The sequence below is a fragment of the Theropithecus gelada genome, chromosome 5 (assembly GCF_003255815.1).
Source record: "Theropithecus gelada isolate Dixy chromosome 5, Tgel_1.0, whole genome shotgun sequence".
In the NCBI taxonomy this organism is placed as follows: domain Eukaryota; kingdom Metazoa; phylum Chordata; class Mammalia; order Primates; family Cercopithecidae; genus Theropithecus; species Theropithecus gelada.
The window spans coordinates 36,274,836-36,299,011 of NC_037672.1; the positions used below are offsets into that span (position 1 = coordinate 36,274,836).

Genomic DNA, 24,176 nt, shown 5'->3' on the forward strand with positions numbered 1-24,176 from the left:
CTTCACATATTTAGAAAGGCTCAAAATAACGGAGTTCATATTCTGCCACAAACACAGAAACCAGAGAGAAAGAAAATTCAGTTCATTCATTTACCTCGTGACACCAATTATCTAAATACCACCGTTTCCCAAGATTTCAGAATCTTGCTTTTATTAAACCCATCGAATAATGAATTATAATGTAGGAGGCCTTTCTGTTTCTGGAGGAAATTGCAGGGAAACCATGCCTATCAGTTCATTTTTGTCACTGGTGCATGTGTGGCTTTTTTCATTCACTCATTTATTAATTGAGCAAGACTGCAGTCATTAGAGATGTAGCCGTGAGTGAGACAAAAGAAGGTTTCAACTCCCTTTGAGCTTAAATTTTAGCGAGGGAGGCACACAATAAACAAATAAACAATGAGTAATCCACAAAGAATTAAGGAAGTAGAAGGTGATTCAGTGACTTTTATAGATGGAGTGCTCAGAGAAGGCCTCTCTGAGGAGGTGGCATTAAAGCTGCCAGTTGAATGACAAGACGTGCCATGAGATGATCACAGGACTAAGCATTCCAGGACGACACCATAGCTAGCTAAAGTGAAGGTCTGCGAGTGGGAATATAATCTAAGAATCAAGTGAAAGCCAGTGCTGCTGGAGGGACATAAACATAAACAGGACATAAACAGGAGGGACATAAACAAGTGGTAAGAGATGAGCCTGGGGAGAGAGACAACATTCATCATAAGGAGTGTACATTTCATTCAAAGGTCTGTAAAGAGCTGATGGGGCTTTTAAACAAAGTAGTGATGTGATCTGATTGACATTTTGGAAAAATCAGTCTGGTTGCTCCATGGAAAATGAACCAAACAGGGCAAGTATGAAAACAGGGAGATGGAATCTGAATGAAAGGTGAGTATGGCTTGCATCTGGTAGCAGAAGGGACAGAAGTAGGATTTGTTTAGTGGTAGAGTGAGAGAACTTATTGATGTGTTGGCTCTTGGAGGGTATGTTATAGAAAGAAAAGAATCCATCAAGGATAATACAATTTTTTTTTATTTCATAAGCTTTAGGACTTTAACATCACTTAGTCATTTCATGCATTTATTCCATCGGTCATTGCAAAGATTGATTCTTTTCACAGTTGTATATTTCCTTGATTAGAGCAAACTATGGTATATGACTTTCTGGGTTCAAATCTGAGTTTTCTAATTTAGTGGCCGTATGCTCTTGAACGAGTTTTCTAACCCCTCTGCCTTTTAGTTTCCTTGCTTAAAAAACATGGTAATAATGTTACCTGTTTCATAGGGTTGTGGTCAGCAGTGACTAAGGAAATGCAAATAGAAGTGTACTTAGCACACTACTGGACCGCAGGAAGCACTCACTAAATGTTAGAAATTAGGTGCTATAGCAAAAGAATCTATTAACAGAGTAAACAGACAACCTACAGAATGGAAGAAAATATTCACAAACTATGCATCCAACAAGGATCGAATATCCAGAATCTGTAAGAAACTTAAATCAAGCAAAAACCAAATAACCCCATTACAAATAGACAAAGACATGAGCAGACACTTTTGTTTGTTTGTTTGTTTGTTTGTTTTTGAGACGGAGTCTCGCTCTGTCGCCCAGGCTGGAGTGCAGTAGCCGGATCTCAGCTCACTGCAAGCTCCGCCCCCCGAGTTCACGCCATTCTCCTGCCTCAGCCTCCCGAGTAGCTGGGACTACAGGCTCCCGCTACCTCGCCTGGCTAGTTTTTTGTATTTTTTTTAGTAGAGACGGGGTTTCACCGTGTTAGCCAGGATGGTCTCGATCTCCTGACCTCGTGATCCGCCCGTCACGGCCTCCCAAAGTGCTGGGATTACAGGCGACACTTCTTAAAAGAAGACATGCGAGTGGTCAAAAAGCATGAAAAAATGCTCATCATCACTAATCGTCAGAGAAATGCAAACCAAAACCACAATGAGATACAATCTGACACCAGTCAGAATGGCTATTACTAAAAAGTTCAAAAACAACAGGCGCTGGCAAGGCCGCAGAGAGTAGAGAATGCTTATACACCGTTGGCGGAATTATAAATTAACTCAGCCACTGTGGAAAAGTTCAGAGATTTCTCAAAGAATTTAAAATAGAGCTACCATTTGACCCAGCAATCCCATTACTAGATGTTTACCCAAAGAGAAATAGATCATTATACCAAAAAGACACATGCACTTGTATGCTCATTGCCGCACTGTTCACAATAGCAAAGACATGGAATCAACCTAGGTGCCCGTCAGTGGTGAATTAAATAAAGAAAATGTGGTACATATACACCATGGAAAACTACACTGCCAAAAAAAAAAGAGAATGCAATGTCCTTTGCAGCAACATGGATGCAGCTAGAGGCCATACTCCTAAACTAATTAATGCAGGAACAGAAAACCAAATCCTGCATGTTCTCACTTGAAAATGGGAGCTAAACATTGAACACACATAGGCATAAACATGAGAACAATAGACACTGTGGACAGCTAGTGGCGGGAGGAAGGGAGCGGGGTGTGAGTTGAAAAACCATCAGGTACTATCCTCACTGCCTGGATGCAGTATACCCAGGTAACACACCTGCACATGTACCTCCTGTGTCTAAAATAAGAGTTGAAATTTTTTTAAAAATTAGGTACTAAATTTCTCTTATCCTCCTTACAATTGTGCAGTCAAGTCTCAGCACCTCAAAATGAGTTAATATGTTTTTAAGAAACAATAAATTTCTGCTTCTTATATCATTACATATTTATTTTATGTATAGTTTAGATACTATTTTTTAGAATCTCTTAACCCTTTTGAATATATTTTTACCTTCTATATCTGGCAGTATTTGTCTCTTTTTAAAGTGGCTTTTTCGTTATTTCGATTTTGAAAATCTGCTAAGGGCGTTTAGAGTTATTGAATATTATCAGCTTTATTGTGAAGTTAGCATTTTCAGCTCTTAAAATGGAGCAAGGGAGGATGGGCATTCTGATCTCAAGATTATAGAAATTATGTGAAAGCTTAATATAACTGCCTCCGTCAGTGCCATAGCACCGCATGGGCCCCGCTTTAATGTACAGCTCCTCCGATGGGTGTCCTGCTTCTTCTCTTTGAACTTAGAACCATATTGAATCTAAGGCTGGAAAACACCCTATTTGTTTAGATCACAGGACAATCCAGAAGACCTTGTATTTCTCTGAATCTTTGATTTCTATGTAAACACTGGTTCCTGTCACTCTGCCAGGCTGCAGCTGCATTTCAGACTTTCGTGATTGGTTATTTGCTTCTCAAAATAGGCTTGAGAACAGTAGGAAAATAGAGTAGGTCAACACGGCATATGGTTAAATTTTCATGGACAGATGTGTTTGAGAATAATAGGGAAATTCTTTTAAACTGTTATCTTTGTTATAAATGTGGTATGCGGATGTTTCATAGTTATGACTGGGATAGAGGTACTTTTAGCAAATGGTACTTTTCATAAGATTACACATTAACCTAATTTTTGAAAACTATATTCATGTTTCACTGAAGCTAGCTGGGCAAGGAATCGCCTCTTTGCTCTTAGAATCTTACAGTGCCATCATGGATGCAGAATTGTTCAGCACAGATGACTTTGGAATTCCTTTCTGTGCAAAACATTCGACATTAAATGCATACATGTTTTGTGATTCTTCGAGTTTCGGGTTCTGTGTTTCTTCTTGTATTTTCTTAATGATAGGAGATAATAAAAAGTTTTTTTATTTCAGAAGGTTTACGTAGTATGACATGTGTAAAATAGTTTCTATCTCCGATATAATGGTAAGTCCCTAAGCCCAGGGTGGGAGACGTTATTTTATTAAACCCCTGGCCAGTTGAATCTACAGTGGGTGGGATCTGCTATGATAGGGTTTCATGCTTGTTTCCATACTGTGCTAAATTTTGTAAAATGTCATAATATATCTGAATACTCTAGGTAGCAATGGTATTATCTGGGATGTTTTCAGAAATCAATAAGTAAATTTATCGACGTGTGTACATGTGTGCGTGTGTTTTAAAACTTGTATATTTTGTGGAGCTAAAACCCTGTTAACCCTACTGTGTTTCCTTCTGCCCCTTCCAAAGACATTGTGGTCATAACTATTTAAGAGCTCAATGTGAAGGTCTGTGTGGGCATAAAGAATCACCTGTGCCTTTTCAGCCCTGCCAGCATACATAGAACCAACCAGTGGTCCATCCCGTGGGCTGCTCGTGCATGCCTGATGGATGGATCTCCGTGCAATTAGGGGGCAGGTCTATACCAAGAGACAAATACCCTGTTATTTCACAACCCAGCACCTCAACTTGATTATATTACTGTCAGCATTTATTTTTAGGTTTTCATTTTTTTGCCAGAAACATGTGTGGACATACTCACTTCCTGTGTGTTTGTCTTTCTACTACAGATACGGGAGCAGAAAGACAGGCACTAAGAGAAAATGTATATCCTAAACTGAGAGAATTCTGCAGAGAAAACTATGGATTGGAATTTCAGGTAATTCTAGTGTTAATTTCATTCACAATTATGTCCAGCTAAATAACTAGTGTTTGTTTCTTGTCACAACTTGAGTGTTGTAAAAGACAAGTTTTAGACCCTGAAAAAAATTATTTCTTCAAGCATGGGTAAAAAGAAACACTGACAAATGGAAAGTATTTAGTCATTTTTGATGTTTAGTTCTTTTATGCTGTGCTTCTTGGACCCTTCCTGGTGTGGGCTCATCTTTTTCTTTGAACCATATTTATTTGCTTTTTTGACAGTCCCCACTATTATCAAAGAGATGAAGGTTGCTGAGCACCTGAGTTTAAGCTATGGTTTCTAGAAATATTTTGCACTTAAAAATGGGGACCAACTTTTTTCAAACTTATTTCCTTTCATCAGCCTGGCCTGGCCTTGCCTTCTATCTTGCCTTTAACTTTTTGTTCACCTTGTAGAACATCCTTTTTCCCCCAAAAAATTATATCAGCCTTTCAAGAGACAGTAATGGCACACGTCATTGCTAACGTTCACGAACATCCTGCCATTTTAATACACCCCTGATTTTGCCATCTGAAGGTAAAGTGCTTGACAACATTGGATGAATCTTGGGCATCCAAATGTTGAAAAAAAATGGCTCCTGCAACAGATAACATTATTTAGTCAGAATTTTTCAGCCTAATTTATGACGGAAATCCTAACTCTCCAGTGCTATCTAAACTACACATTTACATTGTCAAGTGATGAATATGTAATAGAGGTTTGTGGTGCAGAAGTGCAAAATGCACCATCGTTAGTGGAAGAACATTTCACTGTCTGTTTCCTCCTAGATAAATGTTTTATCTTGGTATACTCCTGATGCCTTCTCATATGATGCATAAAGTAACAGTCTCGAAATGGCTTCAATCTCAATGCATAATGTCAGTCACCACCAGACCATGATGACACGCACATTGAATTGTCACTCATAAGTCACCATTTACTTGATAAATTGTGAATCTAAATTAAATTCCTTGTCATGAATTCAGCACTACCTTCTCTGAGGAATCTGGTTTTACTGATAACAGGGTCCCAATTGTTATATAACTTCCAATCTGTCAAGAATCCCAAAACTTAGACACTCCTTGGGAACTCAGTTACTATAGAGGAAGAAGTGTGTCCAAACATATAATCCCATCTTTGAGTTTGTTTTTGCATCATTTTTGTCAACAGAGGAAGTCAGCGAGCTATAGAACTGCTTCTATAAACCATGGTATTGACTAGGATTAGCTGAGGGAGAAAGAGAAAAATAGTATACTTTCTGAACTAGAGGTAGGCACAGAAGATAGATACAGGCAAAGGAAAACTGTACTAGGCAAGGCCCATAGAATAAATTGACAGGATTACTCTAGGCAGGTGCACTGAATCAGCTGAGGAGATGTTAGACCACAGGGTAGACCGCAGTGGGCAGGGGAGACGTAGAATTGAGCCCCAGCTCTCTACAGGTACTGGGAGTGACTGAACCTGCCCATCCTTCAGTTCAGTGTCTAAAATAGGAATGGCAACAGCTTACATGTCTGAGGTTGTGTTTAGAATAAAATAAAATATGCAAGGTTACATTTGCTTCCAAGCTCTAGGCTTAGCAGGAGTTCACATACATAATATCTGAGTCTTCTAAGAATATACCTTTTAAGTATAGTTTTTATAGTAGGTTAATTATATCACTCCCTGAGGATATACTTTTTAGAGAGACAGTTCTCTTCTCTCAACTGCAACAAAAAATATGATGCCAGAAGCTTCATGAACAGCCAGTTTACCCCCACAGTATCCCCAATTCCATCTTTGATTGTGCACTGAACCCAGAACATATGGTTTCCTAGATTTACTCAAACATATCAATCTACTTCATGCTTGCTTGCCTTTGCTCATGCCATTCTCTTCAACTACAATGCTTTTCAGTCTGGTTCTTCCCCTGCTTCACCTCCTGGATTCTACTCGTTCTTAAGACTGTTCCTATCTGAGCCCATGTTATGCCCCCTTTCTCACTGACCCACAGCCCTGTGGGCCTCTTTTGAATCCCTGAACACCTTAAGCCCATTCATACTTGAGAGTTTTACTCTGGCTGTTCTGTCTTGTGGGAATACTCACTCCCTTTATCTTCACACAGCTGCTTACTTATTGTCCCTCGGATCTCCACTGAAATGTCACTCCTAGAGATGCTTTTCTTTTTTTATTTTTATTCTACTTTAAGTTCTGGAATACATGTGCAGAACATGCAGGTTCGTTACATAGGTATACATGTACCATGGTGATTTGCTGCACCCATCAACCCGTCATCTGCATTAGGTATTTCTCCTAATGTTACACTCCCCTAGTCCCCCACCCCCCATCAGGCCCCAGTGTGTGATGTTCCCCTCCCTGTGTCCATGTGTTCTCATTGTTCAACTCCCACTTATGAGTGAGAACATGCAGTATTTGGTCTTCTGTCCTTGCGATAGTTTGCTTAGAATGATGGTTTCCAGCTTCATCCATGTTGCTGCAAAGGACATGAACTCATCCTTTTTTATGGCTGCATAGTATTTTATGGTGTTTATGTGCCACATTTTCTTTATCCAGTCTGTCATTGATGGGCATTTGGGGTGGTTCCATGTCTTTGCTATTGTGAATAGTGCTGCAATAAACATACATGTGCATGTTTCTTTATGGCTGAAAATTCCAAAACCAGAATGCCTCTTTTCCTCTAGAGATGCTCTTCTAGTGACCCAGTCTAAAGTAACCACCTCTCTTTTGCATCATACGATTTTAGTTCTTTGCATAGCATGTGCCAGTATCAGATACTTTTTCTTGTTTGTTTATGTATTAACCTGCTTATTGTCCTCTCCCAGTAGATTATAAGTTCCATAAAAACAGAGGCTTGTCTGTTTTTATGGAATTTCAGAACAGCTGCATTCCTGGTTCTGTAGTCCCTGGCACATTGGAAAGTGCTATGAGATTTTGTTGAATGAATGCTTATGTGAAAAAGAATGAGTGAATGAAGACCCAGCCCAGATATAACTTACGAAAGAAAGCCTTCTCTGATCTCTCCCACACCTCCCAAGATAGGCCATGTACCCTCCTCTTTGCTTCTCTGAAATTCAATGCATAACTCCCGATAATCCATCCAATTCATTCAAGAAGTATTTGTTGAGTGCTGACCATATGGCAACCAACATTCTAAGTGCTGGGAATAAAGGAGCAAACTAACCAGACCCTCTTCTGAGGAACTTCTAACATTGTTGGGAGAAGCAGACAGTGTAGACTCCAGGAGTAATAAATGCATTTTATTGAATAAATGATTCTATTTTAAAAATCACAGAAAGTAGGGTTAGAGAATGCCAAGTAGTCAGAGAAAGACTCTGTGATAAGGCAATATTTGAGCAGAAATCTGCAGAAAGTTATGGAGCAAGTCATGCAGATGTCTGGAGTTGTGGGGAGGAATCCAGGCATAGGGAACAAGGGAAAGGGTCTGAGGTGGAAGTGTGTTTAGAATATTCTAGGAACAATCACACACTATATTCCAGTCTGGACAACAGAGTGAGACCTTGTCTAAAAAAAAAAAAAAAAAAAAAAAGGAACAGTACAGAAACCAAGTGTGAGTGAAGGAAATAATTACAGATGGCCTGAAAGTAAGATTATATGAGACTTCATGGGCCAAGATTAAGAACTTAGAATTTTTATTGAGTTGATTGAGTTGAAAAGGAAAGAGTGAGGTGATATGACTTACCATGAAGAGGTTTGCTCAGGTTCTGTGAATAGAATGCAATACAAAGGAATGGTCAAAGCAGGAAAATAGTGCAAACAGGAAGAACCAAAGTAAGCAGTGTAGGTAATGAAACATCATCTGGTTAAGTAAACTTTTCATCACCTGCCTATAAGTGCCAAAAGTTCTCAGGCCTGGAATTGTCTTATTCAACTTATCCCAATGGCCAAATAGCTACAGATAGTAATCCATTTAGTTAAATCTTTATTCAATTAAATTAATAGAATATGAATAGAATAGAAATTAATAGAATGTCAATTAAATTAATATGCATTATAAGCAAGTCCATATACCTTTTATCTATGTGCCTGTTTGGCAGGCTATTTTGTACTGTTTTCCTATTTTTTTTTTCATTTAAATGAAGATATTTCATGAAAATACACTAGACTCCGGTTATGTAAACTTCAGTTAATTCTATATGTGATGTATACATATATAAGTTGTATATATATATATGTGTATATATATGTTCAGATGGAAACAGTTCAGTGGAAAGAACATCAAGCCCACTTAGCAAAGAACACCCAGGGCATCAGGAAAAGACATGGCATTTAAATAGTATGTTATTTGATTTGCAGGTATTTATTAAGGGCCTCCAGCTACAGAGAAGAGGATAGAAAATAAGAACAAGGAGGATTAATTGGAAAAAAGTAAAGACAGACTGGGGAGAAAGCAGGTTGTTGCAAAAGCCAATAAATAAGGAGCTTGTGATTATACTCAGAGGTACCATCCACTCCTTCTTTCGGAACTCTTATCCATCCCCACTGCCGAGGTCCTGGTCTAACCCTCACTGCTTCAAAAATGGGATGAACAAAAAGCATCCTAATTGGTTTATTTTCCTACTTATCCCTAGTAGATTGCAAGTCCTTGAGGAAGAGACTGGTTCTTGTTTGTTTTTAAGTCCCCAGGCCTGGAACAGAGTTTGGCGTTTAGTGGGGTTTTAGTAAAAGTGTGTTCAGCAGAACTGCCTTACACCATCACCCTACTTGAGTTTTTCTATACAATACCACCAGTGTCATCCTATGTAAATGTCATATTGTGTCAATGAAGGGACGTGGAGCAAGCTGGCCAAATAGAAGCTTCCACTGATTGTCCTCATGGAAACTAAACAGTTATCCACACAAAATAGCATAGGAACCAAAAATCAGATAAGTGATCCCATACCTGGTTTTAACTTCATATCACTGGAAGAGGACCTGAAGAGGGGAGGAAAGACAGTCTTGAATTTCCAGTGCCATCCCTCCCCCAACCCCAAGTAGCAGCCACTTGGTGCAGAGAAAGAATCTGTGTGCTTGGTGAAGGGAGAGTACAGTGGTTGTGGGAGTTTGCATTGGAATTTACTGCCCCTGTCACAGCAGAAAGCACCACTGGGCAGAAATCAGTCAGTGCCCACTGAGGCCCATTGAGACCAGGCGTAGTCAGAGGGGAATCACCCCTTCCAGCAATCAGAAACTGAGTTTCAGCAAGCTGTGCCACCGTGTGCTAAAGTGTTCTGGGGTTCCCAATGAACTTGAAAGGCAGTCTAGGCCACAAGGACTCCAACTCCTAGGCAAGCCCTGGTGCTGGGCTGGGCTTGGAACCAGTGGACTTGGGGTGCATGCAAACTAGCAAGATACCAGCTGGGATGGCCAAGGGAGTGCTTGCACTACCCCTCCCCCAACCCCAGGCAGTGCAGCTCACAGCTCTGGGAGAGACACTCCTTCCTTCCACTTGAGAAATGGAAAGGAAAGAGTAGAGAAGACTTTGACAACTTGGACACCAGCTCAGCCACAGTGGGATAAGGCACTGGGCAGAGTCCTGGGTCCCCCATTTCAGGCCCTAACTCCCAGGTGACATTTTTATACATACCCTAGGCCAGAAGGTAACCTGCTGCCTTAAAAAATAAAAGGACCCAGTCCTGGCAGGACTCATCACTTGCTGACTAAAGAGCCGTGATCTCCCCAGATGAGTGCAGTAAGGCACCAAGGACCAATCCTGGGCTCTGAGTAATCAGCAGTAATACCCAGGTGTTACTCGCCATGGGTCTTGGGTAACATTCATAGAAGTGCTGGTCACAGGCATGACCCAGCACATTCCCAGCTGTGGTGGCTATAGGGAGAGATTCCTGCTCTAGAAAAGAAGAAGGAAGAATAAAGGGAAATGTATCTGGCAGTTTAGGTACCAGCTCGGCCACAGTAGAGTAGGGCAGAGCACCAAGCAGGCTCTTGGGGTTCCCAATTCCAGGCCTTGGCTCTCAGATGGTATTTCTGGACCTGCCCTGGGATAGCGGGGAGCCCATTGCCCTGAAGGGAGAGTCCCAGACCTGGCAGCATTCCCTACAAGCTGACTGAGAAGCCCTTGGACCTCAAGTGAATCTTGGCAGTAGCCAGGCAGTACTTGCTGTGAGCTTGGGGTAGTGGTGGCCATGGGAAAAGATTCCTCTGCTCGTGGAAAAGGGAGGGAAGAGTGGGAGGGACTTTGTCATGTGGCTTAGGGACCAGCTCAGCCACAGTAGAATAGAGGATCAGGTAGATTTCTAAGGTTTCCAACTCTAGGCCCTGGCTCATGAAGAGCATCTCTGAACCTGCCAGGGCTGAGGACAACTTGCTGCCCTAAAGGGAAGGACACAAGCCTAGCTGTCATCACCACCTGCTGACTGTAGAGCCCTAGATCCTTGGGTGAACGTAGGCAATAGCTAGGCAGTGGTTACCAAGGGCCTTGATGGGACTCACGGCTGTGATGGCTTCACGTCTAACCGAGCATAGTACCAGTGGTGGTGGTCACAAGGATGCTTGTGTCACCCCTCCCCCAGCTCCAGGAAGCTCCGCTCAGAGAGAGGGACTCTGTTTGAGAGAAAGTAAGGGAAGATAACAAGAGTCTCTGCCTGGTAATCCAGAGAATTCTTCTAGATCTTATCCAAGACCACCAAGGCAGAAGAGCCACATGTTACTGGGCTTGGAGTACTCCCTAATACAGATACAGCTACAGTGACCAAAAACCTAGATCACAAACCCAAGTCCCTTTGAATACCTGAAAAAAATCCTTCCCAAGAACAACAGGTACTAACAAGCTCAGACTGTGAAGACTGCAATAAATTCCTAACTCTTAAATACCCAGACACCAACAAATATCAAGACCATCCAGGAAAACATGATCTCCCCAAATGAGTTCAGTAAGGCACCAAGGACCAGTCCTGGAGAGACAGGGATGTCGTGAACTTTCAAACAGAGAATTAAAAATAGCCATTTTGGGGAAACTCAAAGAAGTTCAAGATAACACAGAAAAGGAATATGAAATCCTATCAGATAAACTTAACAAGTAATTTGATGTAATTAAAAAGAATCAAGCAGAAATTCTGGAGTTGAAAAGTGCAATTGACATACTGAATAATGTATCAGTCTCTTACCAGCAGAATTGATCAAGCAGAAGAAAGAATTAGTGAACTTGAAGACAGGCTATTTGAAAATATACAGAGGAGAAAAAATAATAAAGAATGAAGCATGCCTATGAGATCTAGAAAATAGCCTCAAAAGGGCAACTTTAAGAATTATTGGCCTCAAAGAGGAGAGTGGGGTAGAAAGGGATAATAACAGAACTTCTCAAACCTATAGAAAGACCAGTATTCAAGTACCAGGTTATAGAACACCAAACAGATTTAACCCATATAAGGCCACCTCAAGGCATTCAACAAATGCCATATTGTCAGTTTCTTTGCTTAAAAGTTTTTAATGGCTTCCTGCTGCCTATAAGATCTCTCTTTAATGTAACTCCAGCTTCATTTTCCACTCTTCCCCACATAAATAATCCATGCCAGTCCATCCTCAGCCTGTGCTTGGAGCACATCTTCCTGATTGCTCATCCCTAACTCTCACATTCTAGTCACTATATCTATTTCAATGCTTGCTTCCTATCAGACATACCCTTTCTTCACCCCTAGCCACCCCACACCCTGTCCTTCACAATCTAACTGAAGGCCTAGATTTCCCAAGACATCTTTTCTGATTTCTAAATAATCTCCGCCTCTACTCTCTGAACTCATAAATCTGTCCCATGTGGGCCGCTGGTACAGTGAGCCAAGATTGAATCCACTTAGGGCAGAGACCTCTAAAGGGGGTGTTTAGCTGATCTGAATGCTTAGGACACTTCCATTTCAAAAGAAATTTCCATCTGTGTCCAGCCCCTGAACTTTATGTCACTCTTTAAGAATACCTTCTGATAGACACCTTCATTAGTGGGCATCTGGTATTTTACGTTCGTCTTAGTCACGAAGTTCATAAACCTCATTTTTTTTTACCTCTGACATCCATTAAATCCCAAAGATCTGCCAATTCTACCTCCCTAAATACTTCTCCAATCTGTTTCTTTTGTTCAGATCTGTATTATTGTTACCTTGACTGTTGCCATGGGTACCCTGACTCTTCCCATTTCCTTCATCTCTGCCTTCTCCTCCTTAATACCAAACTCTTAATTTACTTTACCCATCTGGTCCATCCTCCACAATGTTGCTACAGTGGTATTTTTAAACACCAATCTGACCCTTGTCCACAAGATACAGTCTATGCTTCTTGGCGCAATGTGCAAGTTCTTTTTTACCCCTGCCTACTCTCGAGGTCTTATCTGTGACTCCTTCCCACAGGCAGCCTGTTCTAGCCTTTGCAAACTACATTTGGTTCACCAGATGTGTTTCCTTTTCCCCCCTGAATTTTCTCACCCACTATGCCCTCTGACTGGGGGGGTGGGGGGCAGGGGCTTAAATTGCCTCCCAGGCAAATGAAAATTTCTCCTCATTCATTAAAATATAGTGAAGTCCTTCTATGAGATTCCAGAGTACTTTATTTCTAATCTTTACCAGCTTGTCATATTTGTTTTAATTAATTAATTTTAAATGTCCCTCCCCCATGAACTGGGTGCTCTTAGAAGTTAGCAATCACATTATTTATGTCTTCATATTACCAGAATCTGTTATAGCAGAGGTCCCCAACTCCTGGACTGTGGCCTGCTAGAAACTGAGCCACAGGGCGTGAGGTGAGCAGTGAACCAGCATTAGCGCCTAAGCTCCACCTCCTGTCAGATCAGTTGTGGCATTAGATTCTCATAGGAACACGAACCCTGCTGTGAACTGTGCATGCAAGGGATCTAGGTTGTGGACTCCTTATGAGAACCAAACGCCTGATGATCTGAGGTGAAACAGTTTCATCCCCAAACCATGCCCCTTCCTCACCCCTCTGTCTGTGGAAAAATTGTCTTCCACAAAACTGGTCCCTGGTGCCAAAAAGTTTTGGGGGCTGCTTTGTTATAGTACATAGCTCATACTAGATCTATAATGAATGGTGGTTGATCGATTTCAATTTATTGATTAAAAAACTAAGACCCAGAAGCTGAGAGTCTATACCAGCACTATGTAAAAGAAGCATAATGTGAGTCACAGATGCAAGCCACATAGGTAATGTTAGATTTTCTACTGGCCATGTTCTAAAAAGTAAAATGAAACATAAAATTTTTTTGCCAAATTTTTTTTTTCCTGCTTATGCACAAGTCTTTTTTTTAGCTCTAAGAAGAATATAGTCATCTTTTTTTCAAATGAGCATATTTTGTGAAGGTCATTTCCAAATATTTCATATTTTCATTATTCTTTCTGGTTTTTCTTAGATATTCTTTGTTATTCTTTCTCTGACATGGTTTTTAAATTTTTAATATTTTACATTTAATATTTTAATATATCTAAAACATCATTTTAACACATGGTCAATATGAAAATTATTAATGAGGCATTTTACATTCTTGTTTTTAACCTGAGTTTTAAAATTCAGTATGTTTTACACTCAGAGCACATTGCAATTTGGACTGGCCACATTTCAGGTGCTTGACCAGCTGCATGTGGCCAGTGACTCCCAGGCTGGACAGCAGAGCCCTAGATGGTAGTGGGGTCTGTCTGGGTGGGATCATCCTGATGGGATAATGGTGACAGAAGTCCAGCTAAGAGCCTCCAGCTGGAGGCCTTAACTAGAGGAGCCACAGTGTGAATGGAAATTCATTTGTATGTGTAAAAATAAAATATTAAAAATCCAGAAAATGATTAAGAAAATAAATTTGGCCGAGCACGGTGGCTCACGCCTGTAATCCTAACACTCTGGGAGGCAGAGGTGGGTGGATCACGAGGTCAGGAGTTTGAGACCAGCCTGGCCAACATGGTGAAACCCCATCTCTACTAAAAATACAAAAATTAGCTGGGTGTGGTGGCGGGCACCTGTAATCCCAGCTACTAGGGAGGCTGAGGCAGGAGAATCACTTGAAACTGGAAGGGCGGAGGTTGCAGTGAGCCAAGATCGCACCACTGCACTCCAGCCTGGACAAAAGAGTGAAACTCCATCTCAAAAAAAGAAAATAAAATTTCCACCTGTCAAATGAGTAACTTTTTATTTTATCTCACCATTTTGGGGCATTGTGTTAATAGGGGGTATATAAACTAAAATAAATACTTAATGCCGCCAAAACTGCTGTAGAACCAGGACTAAGTGACTGTTATACATGAGGCAACAGACTAAAACCTATGGTCAGTGATGCATTTGCCTGCTGTATTAATCTTGAAACTTGATTTGAAATCGAGGGGCACATGATGGAAACTCTAACCCCTTTTATTTCCAAATTTTAAATTACCAGTCCTCGTCTTTAGAGGGTGTCATATGTTACCTTTTGTAAAATGTAGCTTTAGAAACAAATTGTCCAAACACGCCTTTGCAATTAAGCGTGACAACATGGTCTCAGAGTAGGAACTCCCGTCTGTGCTGGTCCCAGCCCTTTTCCTTCACTCTGAGAGGCAAGTGTCAGCTTCCTTTGTGTGTAAGGAAGTGTGAGAAACTTGCAGCTCACCCTAGCAGGAAGATTTTGCCTGCACCTACTTTCTGCCTCAGGATAACAATGGGATGCCACCTGAAGGCACCAAAGGGGTGGATGCTTATTCTGGGCAGAGGTGTCTCCTGCAGCCTCTTTGGTCTGGGGTTTGTCACCTCTTCATTGCTGAGGTTGCATCCCTCCATGTCTCCTTGGGCAGCACAGGTCCATGCCAGTCCACCTGGTTTTCTTCCTCCCTAAACCCCCAATGAGAGTATAACCTTCTCCTTAAGCTGCCTCCTGTACATGAGTAATCTTAGCATCAACATCTCCAGCTCTCTCCTCCCCATAGTTGTGTGAGGATAATTCTCCGATTTTTTTTTTTTTTTGAATGTTAATATGTTTAAAGCAGAACTCATCCTCCTTTTCCCTTTCTGAATTCTCAAGTGCTACTACTTCCTTGTCTTCGAGACTTTCAACTCTTGGCTTAGTCCATTCTTTCATCCTTTAAAACTACATCCAAGCTGCCACTGTTCCGGTTGACTCATCTGCCACAGTGTTTCTTCGAAGCTTGCCTTTTCTTTCCATTTTGAAAATCTCTGTCTTTGCACAAGCTTTCGTTTCTTAATAGCGGAATGCCTATGGAAATCTTTTTCTGATCTTTATCTACCTGTGGTGTTTATGTGCTCTGGTCCAAACTATACACAGCTGTTCAAACAATATTCCTTGAACGGTATTTACCAGATTTCATTGATTGTAAGATGCACAGATTTTCACATTTTTTACATGTCAGAGTCAGGATTTTTACCTTACAAATAAATTGTGTGTCATCAGGTAATTGGCAGTGCCCCAAACCCACCATGACTGCTAATAGGCATCACTGGGGGCTGGGCCCAAAAGCTTCATTTTTCCCCTTAGGACATGAGGTTGCTCAGATGTCTTCTTAGGGAAAAGAAGCAAAGCAATGAGGAAACCAAGCTTTTATGAGAGGCTCGGCATCTTGATCCAAGAGCAAATGAGCACAAAATAAAGTTCCTTGAAAACTAAAGTTCCTTGAAAACAACAGTTTGAACTCTGGTTTAAATGGAATAGAACTAAAAGTTTACTTTATCCTGCTAACCTGAGGATGAAGAATTGGGCACGAATCGCCAACTAGTTTTAGGCAAATAAAGAAACTAGAAATCTTTAACTTAACCAACACATCAAAATTGTATGTTAAGTTAGATTTTGTGGGTCTTATATTAGCTTGGCCTTACTAATAATTTCTGAATTGGACAATCACTTACTGTCACACTGCAAGTCTGTTCTCAGTTGTAACACCTTTCTTCCAACGTTTCTTCTCTCACTACAGCTCAATTATTCTGTTGAGCCCAATCTCCTTCTCTGGACATGTGTTTTTGGTTTTTTTGCCTCTGTCTCTCAGCTGTCTTCCTGCCTGAGAATCTCAAAATGCATCTTGCTCCACAAGTTACCAAAATACGTAACTGGCTTTTATAGTTGACAGGATTTGTTGTGCTACCCTTGGTCTTTTCTCCACATTGTCAAGTAACTAAGCATCCCTTTTCCATTTTCTACTAATCAAATGGATGCTGCTTTTGGCAGTGAAATTGTGAAATGCATGTCTCTTTGTTGAATCATACATCATTTCACAGGGCCAGTGCTCCATCCTGTTTAGGTCTTTTCACATTTCAGTCATGTCCATCAAAGTCTGGACCAACCTTACCAGGTTGACATTCCCAGAAGTATTATAAGCATGTTACATCATCCTTCTCCCATCCATGTGAGTGAGGCAGCTTATAAAGATGGGGAAGGGGAGACAAAGAGGCAAAAGGAAAGGAAAGCATTATGTCGTGGTTGACTTTCATTGCTCCAATTTAATTGTAAATGTCAACTCACCATTTCTGCTGCCTGGAATGGCTCTTCTGGAATTCTCATGCCAGACTTCTCAAGGCAGTATTATTGTTCTTCCTTTACTTTGTACTCATAGGCAATCTTCTACCTAATGCTTCTCCTAAGTATACAGCAGTGACATTGTGGGAGGCTCTAGAATTTACTGGAGCAGCTAAACTTTGCTGAGCATTTATTTCTCCTAAATGGTGGCTGTCTGATTACACCAACACTGAAAATTACCCAAGAGGATTAATCTGGTAATAAACAGAATGAGAGAGTGTTGCCCATTTGCAGGGGACTACGTGTCCCCATTGAGTATAGTCACCATGAGGCCTTTCTCAAATTCCGAGCACGTGGCAGTTACTTCTTTTTCTTTCTTGGTGTAAATGTAGGGGTACAAGTACGGTTTTAATGCATGGATATATTGAGTAGTGGTAAAGTCTGAGCTTTTAGCATAGCCATCACCCTAATAGTATATATTGTACCCATTAAGTAATTTCTCATTTCTCACCCCCTCTCACCCTCCCACCATCCCACCATTCTGTCTCCAGTGTCTGTTATTCCACAGTCTATATCCACGTGTACCTATTATTTAGCTCCCACTGGTAAGTTAGAAAAAGTGGTATTTGAATTTCTGTTTTTGTTTTTGTTTTTTTTTTTTTCACTGAAGATAATGGCCTATTTCTTTCCATCCTCATATTTTATTATAGGAGAGAGGGAAACCTTTTGATAAGTCTTCGTAAAATAAAAAGAGCACTCATTTAAGAGGTCCCCTTTGTCAATAATTAGATATAGTCCCTTGAAAAAGTAACATACCTCAGTGTTCTTAAGTATTTTTTCTACTGGATCTTTAAGTTTTCTTTTAAGTCTCCACATTTATGATGCTGTGACATTACCAATTCTACATGGGCAGACCATGTCACATTTCTGTCTTTGCAGAACTGTTCTGTGCATCAACAGGCCCACCTAACCTCTCGGAAGGACAGTGTCCCATGTACCTGTCCTTCAAGTCCAGATACATGTGTTACCTCCTCATTGACATCTACCCCAAAGCCCCAGGGGCAGATTAAGGTACTTTTTCCCCTGAGCTTCATTTATTATTCAGACATTTATTGAGCCTCTGCTCTGTACCAGGCAGAGTTGTGAGTGCAATGATACCAAATATTGAAAACAGAGTGCCTGCCCTCATGGAGTTTATAGTCTCACAGAGCATACAGTTGTAAACAACAGTGACCAGGGTGGTACTTGAAGCCCAGGAAATACAGGGTGCACTGGGCATGTGTAAAGGTTGGGGAGAAGCTCAGCCCATCTGGAGGCATCAAGAAGGCCTGTGGAGGAATTGATGTCTAAGCTGAATCCTCAAGGCTGGGCAGTGGGAGATGGCTAGGTTAAAAGAATATTCTAGGCAGAGAGAACATACTTTCACAGGCAAATCTGGGAGAAAATTCCAATAATATATAGAAATTACTACCTGCCAGGCACTTACTCTAAGTGCTGTGTATATGTTAACTTGCTCAATCCTTGCCATGAGTCTAGGAGATCAATCTTACCTTCTTCATTTTATTAAGTAAGGAAACTTAGAAATACAGAAGTAAATTGCTTCTGACCCTGAAGCAAATAAGTGGCAGGATCAGAATTTGAACCAAGGTAGTTTGGCCTGAGTGTCCAATCCTACTCACTATACCATACAGCCTCTTTCGTTCTCACATTTTTGGAAATTTATACAGACAGTCCTCAACCAAACAATGGTTTGACTTGTGACTTTTTTGACTTTGCAATCATTCAAAGTGAGACACATTCAGTAGAAACTGCACTTCAAGTACAACCATTCTGTTTTTCACTTTCAACACAGTATTCTTTGAATTACATGAGATACTCAACACTTTATGATCAAATAGGCTTTGTGTTAAATGCTTTTTCCCAGCTGTAGTCTAATATAAGTGTTCTGAGCACCTTTAAGGTAGACTAGGCTAAGGTATGATGTTCAGTAGGTTAAGTGTATTACATGAATTTTGAACTTATCCTTTCAACTGACAATAGGTTTATCAGGATGTAACCCCACTGTAAGTAGAAAAGAATCTATATCTATATTTGCATAGAGATATAAATATATGTGCATGTGTAAATATATAAGCTATATACCTATACATGTTGTACATGCACACGTGTGTGAGAGTATATATGTATAGCCAGAGCACAAACAATAAAGGAAATATGACATGAAATGAGGTTGAAGTGTTATGCAGGGACCTGATCACAGAGGAGCTCATAGATCAGGTCATGGATTCTAGACACTATCTTCAGGATGATAGGAAGCTTAAGCAGGGAAGGTGTAAAATAGCATTAAGAACCCAGGTTCAAATTCCACCTCTACTACTTGTTTCCTGTGTAACTTTGGACAAGTTGCTTAACTTCTCTGTTCCTCAGATTTTCATCTGTAAAACAGAATAATATTAATAGTTTTACCTATTTCATAAGTTTAAGAAGTAAATAAGTGGCTCTGTGTAGCTTCTGACTATGTAACAGGAAATCTTAGCTATGGTAATCAGATTTGGATTTTTAAAAGGATCCATCTGCCTGCAGTGTGGCTAATGGGTGAGAGGGAGCAAGAATTTAAACAGGGAGATACTTTAGGGAGCTGAAGTCACAATACAGGTACATGTATACTCAGAGAACACTCAGATATAGTGATTGCCAAAATCCCATTGACAGGAATAGAACTAACTCTGGGTTTTTCACTCAGGCACTGATATGCTTTGGATGTTTATCCCCTCCAAATCTCATGTTGAAATGTGATCCTCAGTGTTGGGGATGGGACCTGGTGGGAGGTGTTTGAGTCACAGAGGCGAATCCTTCATGAATGGCATTGGTGCCCTCCCCATGGTAATGAGTGAGTTTTCACTCTATTAGTTACCAGGAGATCTGGTTATTTAAAGAGGCTGACACCTCCTCCCTTCTCTCTCTTGCTCCCTCTCTCATATGTGACTCACTTGCTTCCTCTTGCCTTCCACCATGAGTAAAAGCTTCCTGATGCCCCACCAGAAGCAAAGCAGATGCTGGCGCCATGCTTATACAGCCTTGTAGAATCATGAGCCAAATAAGCCTCTTTTCTTTATAAACTTCCCAGTCTCAGATATTCCTTTATAGCAACACAGAACAGACTGACAAAGGCATACGGTTTGTGATCAGGTATCCTGCCACTGAAGGAAGCTGGTCCCCACTGGCAGCCTGATTCAAGTTCCTTTATGCAGCAAATTTTTCCAACTTATCACAGACACACAACGTCCATCTGGCCACTTCTTCTCTGCCTCTCAAAACTCCTGGTCCCTTCTCTCTTTCTGCATGTTCATTAAGCCTGGGTAGTTAGAGGTCCTGCCTTGGTTCATGGTCAACGATTCAGTTCTTCATTACTATCATGTTATATTAGGAATGTCCAGAGGCTAAATCTCTCAAGACACAGGGGCATCAGGTCTACGCAGTTAGTTGTCTACAGAAGGCTTTGGATGAAGCGTCATCCAACCTCATATTGTTGGTCTCTTTCTGGTGATCATGTATGACACCAGAGGCCAGTCAGTCCTTTCTGGGCTTGACTGAGGACCTGTTTTTCCCAGAATTGCCTATTTTAATCATGCCCTCCTATATATCCATCATATGTCTCATAATCAAGGGAATAATTGCAAGTGACCTGAACTCAGTAATCACAATAGTTCTAGTGAAATGTAGCCATTGAAGATGAGGACCTGGGATTTTCCTTAAGATATTTGCATATGGGGCAAGTCATTCTACCCAGAGAATGGCTTATACCACGTGTATAAACCATAACTTACCATTGGTAAATAGTATCTGACAACGCTAATCTGAGTTTTAAGACTTTTCTGCTTACTACCTTCTGTGAGATAAGCATTCTAGAAATGGGACATAAATACTAAAACAAATTATAATGAGTGCTATCTTCACCAATGTGTTGACCTTAGAAAGCTATGTCCTTAGTACAACAATCTTCTTGCTGTTCAGAGCTTTCTGAATCTGATCTGTATTCTTGAATATTTTTAGTGGTAACAGATGTTAATCCTTTTATTAATAAGAAAAGATTTTATTTTTTTTTTGAAAGAGCTACAGATCTTTTAAAAGCTATGTGTTATATATGTAAAGGCCAATAAGGCTGGAGAAATACCATTTTTAATCAAAACAAAATTCAAGTACAAAGCGACAAGATTTTTTTGTGTACAAAATGAGATGATTCCTAAAGAGGAAGTCCCCTGAGCAGTGGCAGACTCATTGGGATAAGTATGTAGCCTTCCATTGTAATACCTTTGAAGAATAGCCTTCGTTTCAGTACTGAACTTGTTTTCAAAAATCAGTCATATTATCTCTATAGTTGTATTTCCATTTTGCATTGAGCTATTAGTCTATGGTGTGGGAAAATTGAGAAACAAAATATTTTGGGAGGCATTTAAGTTATTATCTAAGCCTATCTGAAGAAATGATAGTGCAAAGCCATTATGAATTCAAATTTGACTCACTGCTTTTAGAAAAAAAAATTTAGGGTTATTTGTTTTTTACAGATTGCTTTATTGTTAGGTAATCTTGATATTTAAATGACAGTGTTTGATTTCAAGGGGTAAGATTTGTTAGGGCTTTATTTGCTGGCTTTTTGTTTTTAGACCAATTTAGCACATTATAAAAAGCATGATAAATTAGCTTCTTCCCTAAGACGTTTTTAAAACAAGTGAGATGGTTTTAAGTAAAAAAGGTAATATCAAATTACTTTCCTAAGGTTTTATGCTTAAATGATGAAATAAATAAAGACACATAAAATGTGCTGTCAACAAGTTAGTATTCCAATAAATAGTAAATTAGATTCTAGACTCTGCAGTGCCTGGACATTAGGCTAAAAGCTAAACTGAATGTTTTAAAGTATGTAATAAATCTTGTCTTGTTGAGCACTTTTATGTTCCAAGTGTTTTTTGCCAGTTATTGATCATGCAGATGTATGGCATAGCTGTCTGCCCAAAACAGTGTTTTGTATTGCGGGAATTGGTTGTTTCATTTATTTATTTCCTCAGTGTCTTCCTGGTTGCTTGATTTTTATCTTTTTCATCATTTTCTTCCCATCAACACATATGGGAAAGAACAATTTAAGGGAGAAAAGCTGGAGGCCAGAGAATGTTTTTTAACAAAGTTACTGAAGTAAGAAGATATGGAGCTATGAAGGCCTGGATGAGGGCAGTACTGGTGGCCCAACTAAAAGGAAATAACAGATGCAAAACTATTACAAAAGACTTCCATCAGTGGCAGACAAATGATGTGATACTTTGGCTTTTGAAATAATGGAAAATAAATAATGAAAGTGCTGTTATGACATTTTTACCCTCATCATTTGGTTCACACGTAGTTAGTTCTTTGTATTTGCAATGCAAATAGATGTGTATGGCATTACTTTTAAAATAGCTTTATTGAGATATAATTCACATGTAAAATTCATCCACTTGAAGTGTATGATTCAGTGGCTTTTAGTACATTCACAGCTGTGTAATAGTTAGGAAAATCTATTTTAGAACATTTTCATAACCCCAAGAAGAAACTCTGTGCTCTTTATGACTCTTCAAACACCCCATTCTCCTCCTCACTAGCCCTAGGCAACCACTAATCTGCTTTTTGTCTCTATGGATTTGCCTATTCTGTACATTTCATATAAATGGAATCATGCAATAGGTGGTCTTTTGTGACTGGATTCTTTTACTTAATGCTTTCAAGGTTCATCCATATGGTAGCATGCAATGTATTTCATTGCATTTCTTAATTATTCCTCAGTAATATTTCATTGTATGGATTATGTCATATTTATTTATCTGCTCACTTGATGGACATTTGCATTATTTCTCTATTTGGGCTGTTATGAATAATGCTACTATGAACATTTGTGTACAAGTTTGTAGACATATGTTTTCATTTCTCTTGAGTATATGCCTAGTAGTAGAATTATCAGATCATGTGGTCACTCTCTGTTTAACCATTTGTGAAACTGCCAGACTGTTTCCAAAGTGGCTGAGCCATTTTGTATTCCCATCAGCAATGTATGAGGGTTTCAATGTCTCCACATTCTTGCCAACACTTGTTATTATCAGTCTTTTTTATTATAGCCACTTTGTGAAGTGTTATTGTAGTTTTGATTTGTACTTCCTGATAACTAATAATATTAAGCATCTTTTTATGTTGGAAATTTGTATATATTCTATAGAGAAATGTCTACTCAGATCGTTTGCCCATTTTTAAGCGAGTTATTTGTCCTTTCATTACTGAGTTGTAGGAGTTCTTTATATATTCTAGACAAAAAAATCCATACAAATATGATCTGCAAATGTTTTCTTTCATTTTGTGTTTACTACTTTCACCTTCTTGATAGTGTCATTTAAATCATAATTTTAAAAAATTTTTGAGTAAGTTCAGTTTATTTTTTATTTGGTTGCTTGTATTTTTAGTGTCATCTCTAATAAACTATTGTTGAATCCAAGCTCACAAAGATTTACTCCTGGCCAGGTGCAGTGGCTCCTGCCTGTAATCCCAGCACTTTGGGAGGCCGAGGCAGGTGGATCACCTGAGGTTAGGAGTTTGAGACCAGCATGGCCAACATGGCAAAATCCCATCCCTACTAAAAATACAAAAATTAGCCAGGCGTGGTGGTGGGCACCTGTAATCCTAGCTACTTGGGAGGCTGAGGCAGGAAGAATCACTTGAACCTGGGAGGCAGAGGTTACAATGAGCTGAAATCGTGCCACTGCACTCCAGCCTGGGCGACAGAGGGAGACTGTCTCAAAAAAAAAAAAAAAACTCCTGTGTTTTTCCTTAGGAATTTTGTAGTTTTGACTCTTAAATTTATGCCTATGATCTCTGTTAACTAATTTTACATGGTATGAAGTAGGGGCTAAGCTACATTCTTTTGCATGTGAATATCCAGTTGCCCCAACGCCATTTGTTGAAAAGCTTATGGATATGACATTGAGTTGTTTTAGTACCCTTGTTGAAAATCAGTTGACCTTGGCCGGGCACGGTGGCTCACGCCTGTAATCCCAGCACTTTGGGAGGCCGAGGCGGGCGGATCACAAGGTCAGGAGATCGAGACCACGGTGAAACCCCGTCTCTACTAAAAATACAAAAAATTAGCCGGGCGCGGTTGTGGGCGCCGGAGGCTGAGGCAGGAGAATGGCGTGAACCCGGGAGGCG

At 40.1% G+C, this 24,176-nt stretch overlaps 1 protein-coding gene across 1 annotated transcript in view; it reads left to right on the plus strand.

Annotated features, from left to right (window-relative positions):
- NWD2 (NACHT and WD repeat domain containing 2) overlaps positions 1–24,176 on the plus strand; it is a 199,729-nt gene that overhangs the window by 68,582 nt on the left and 106,971 nt on the right. Inside the window, exon 2 of the mRNA XM_025385583.1 lies at positions 4,407–4,495. Within this exon, the coding sequence (XP_025241368.1) occupies positions 4,407–4,495 (89 nt within the window). The remainder of the gene's footprint in view (positions 1–4,406; positions 4,496–24,176) is intronic.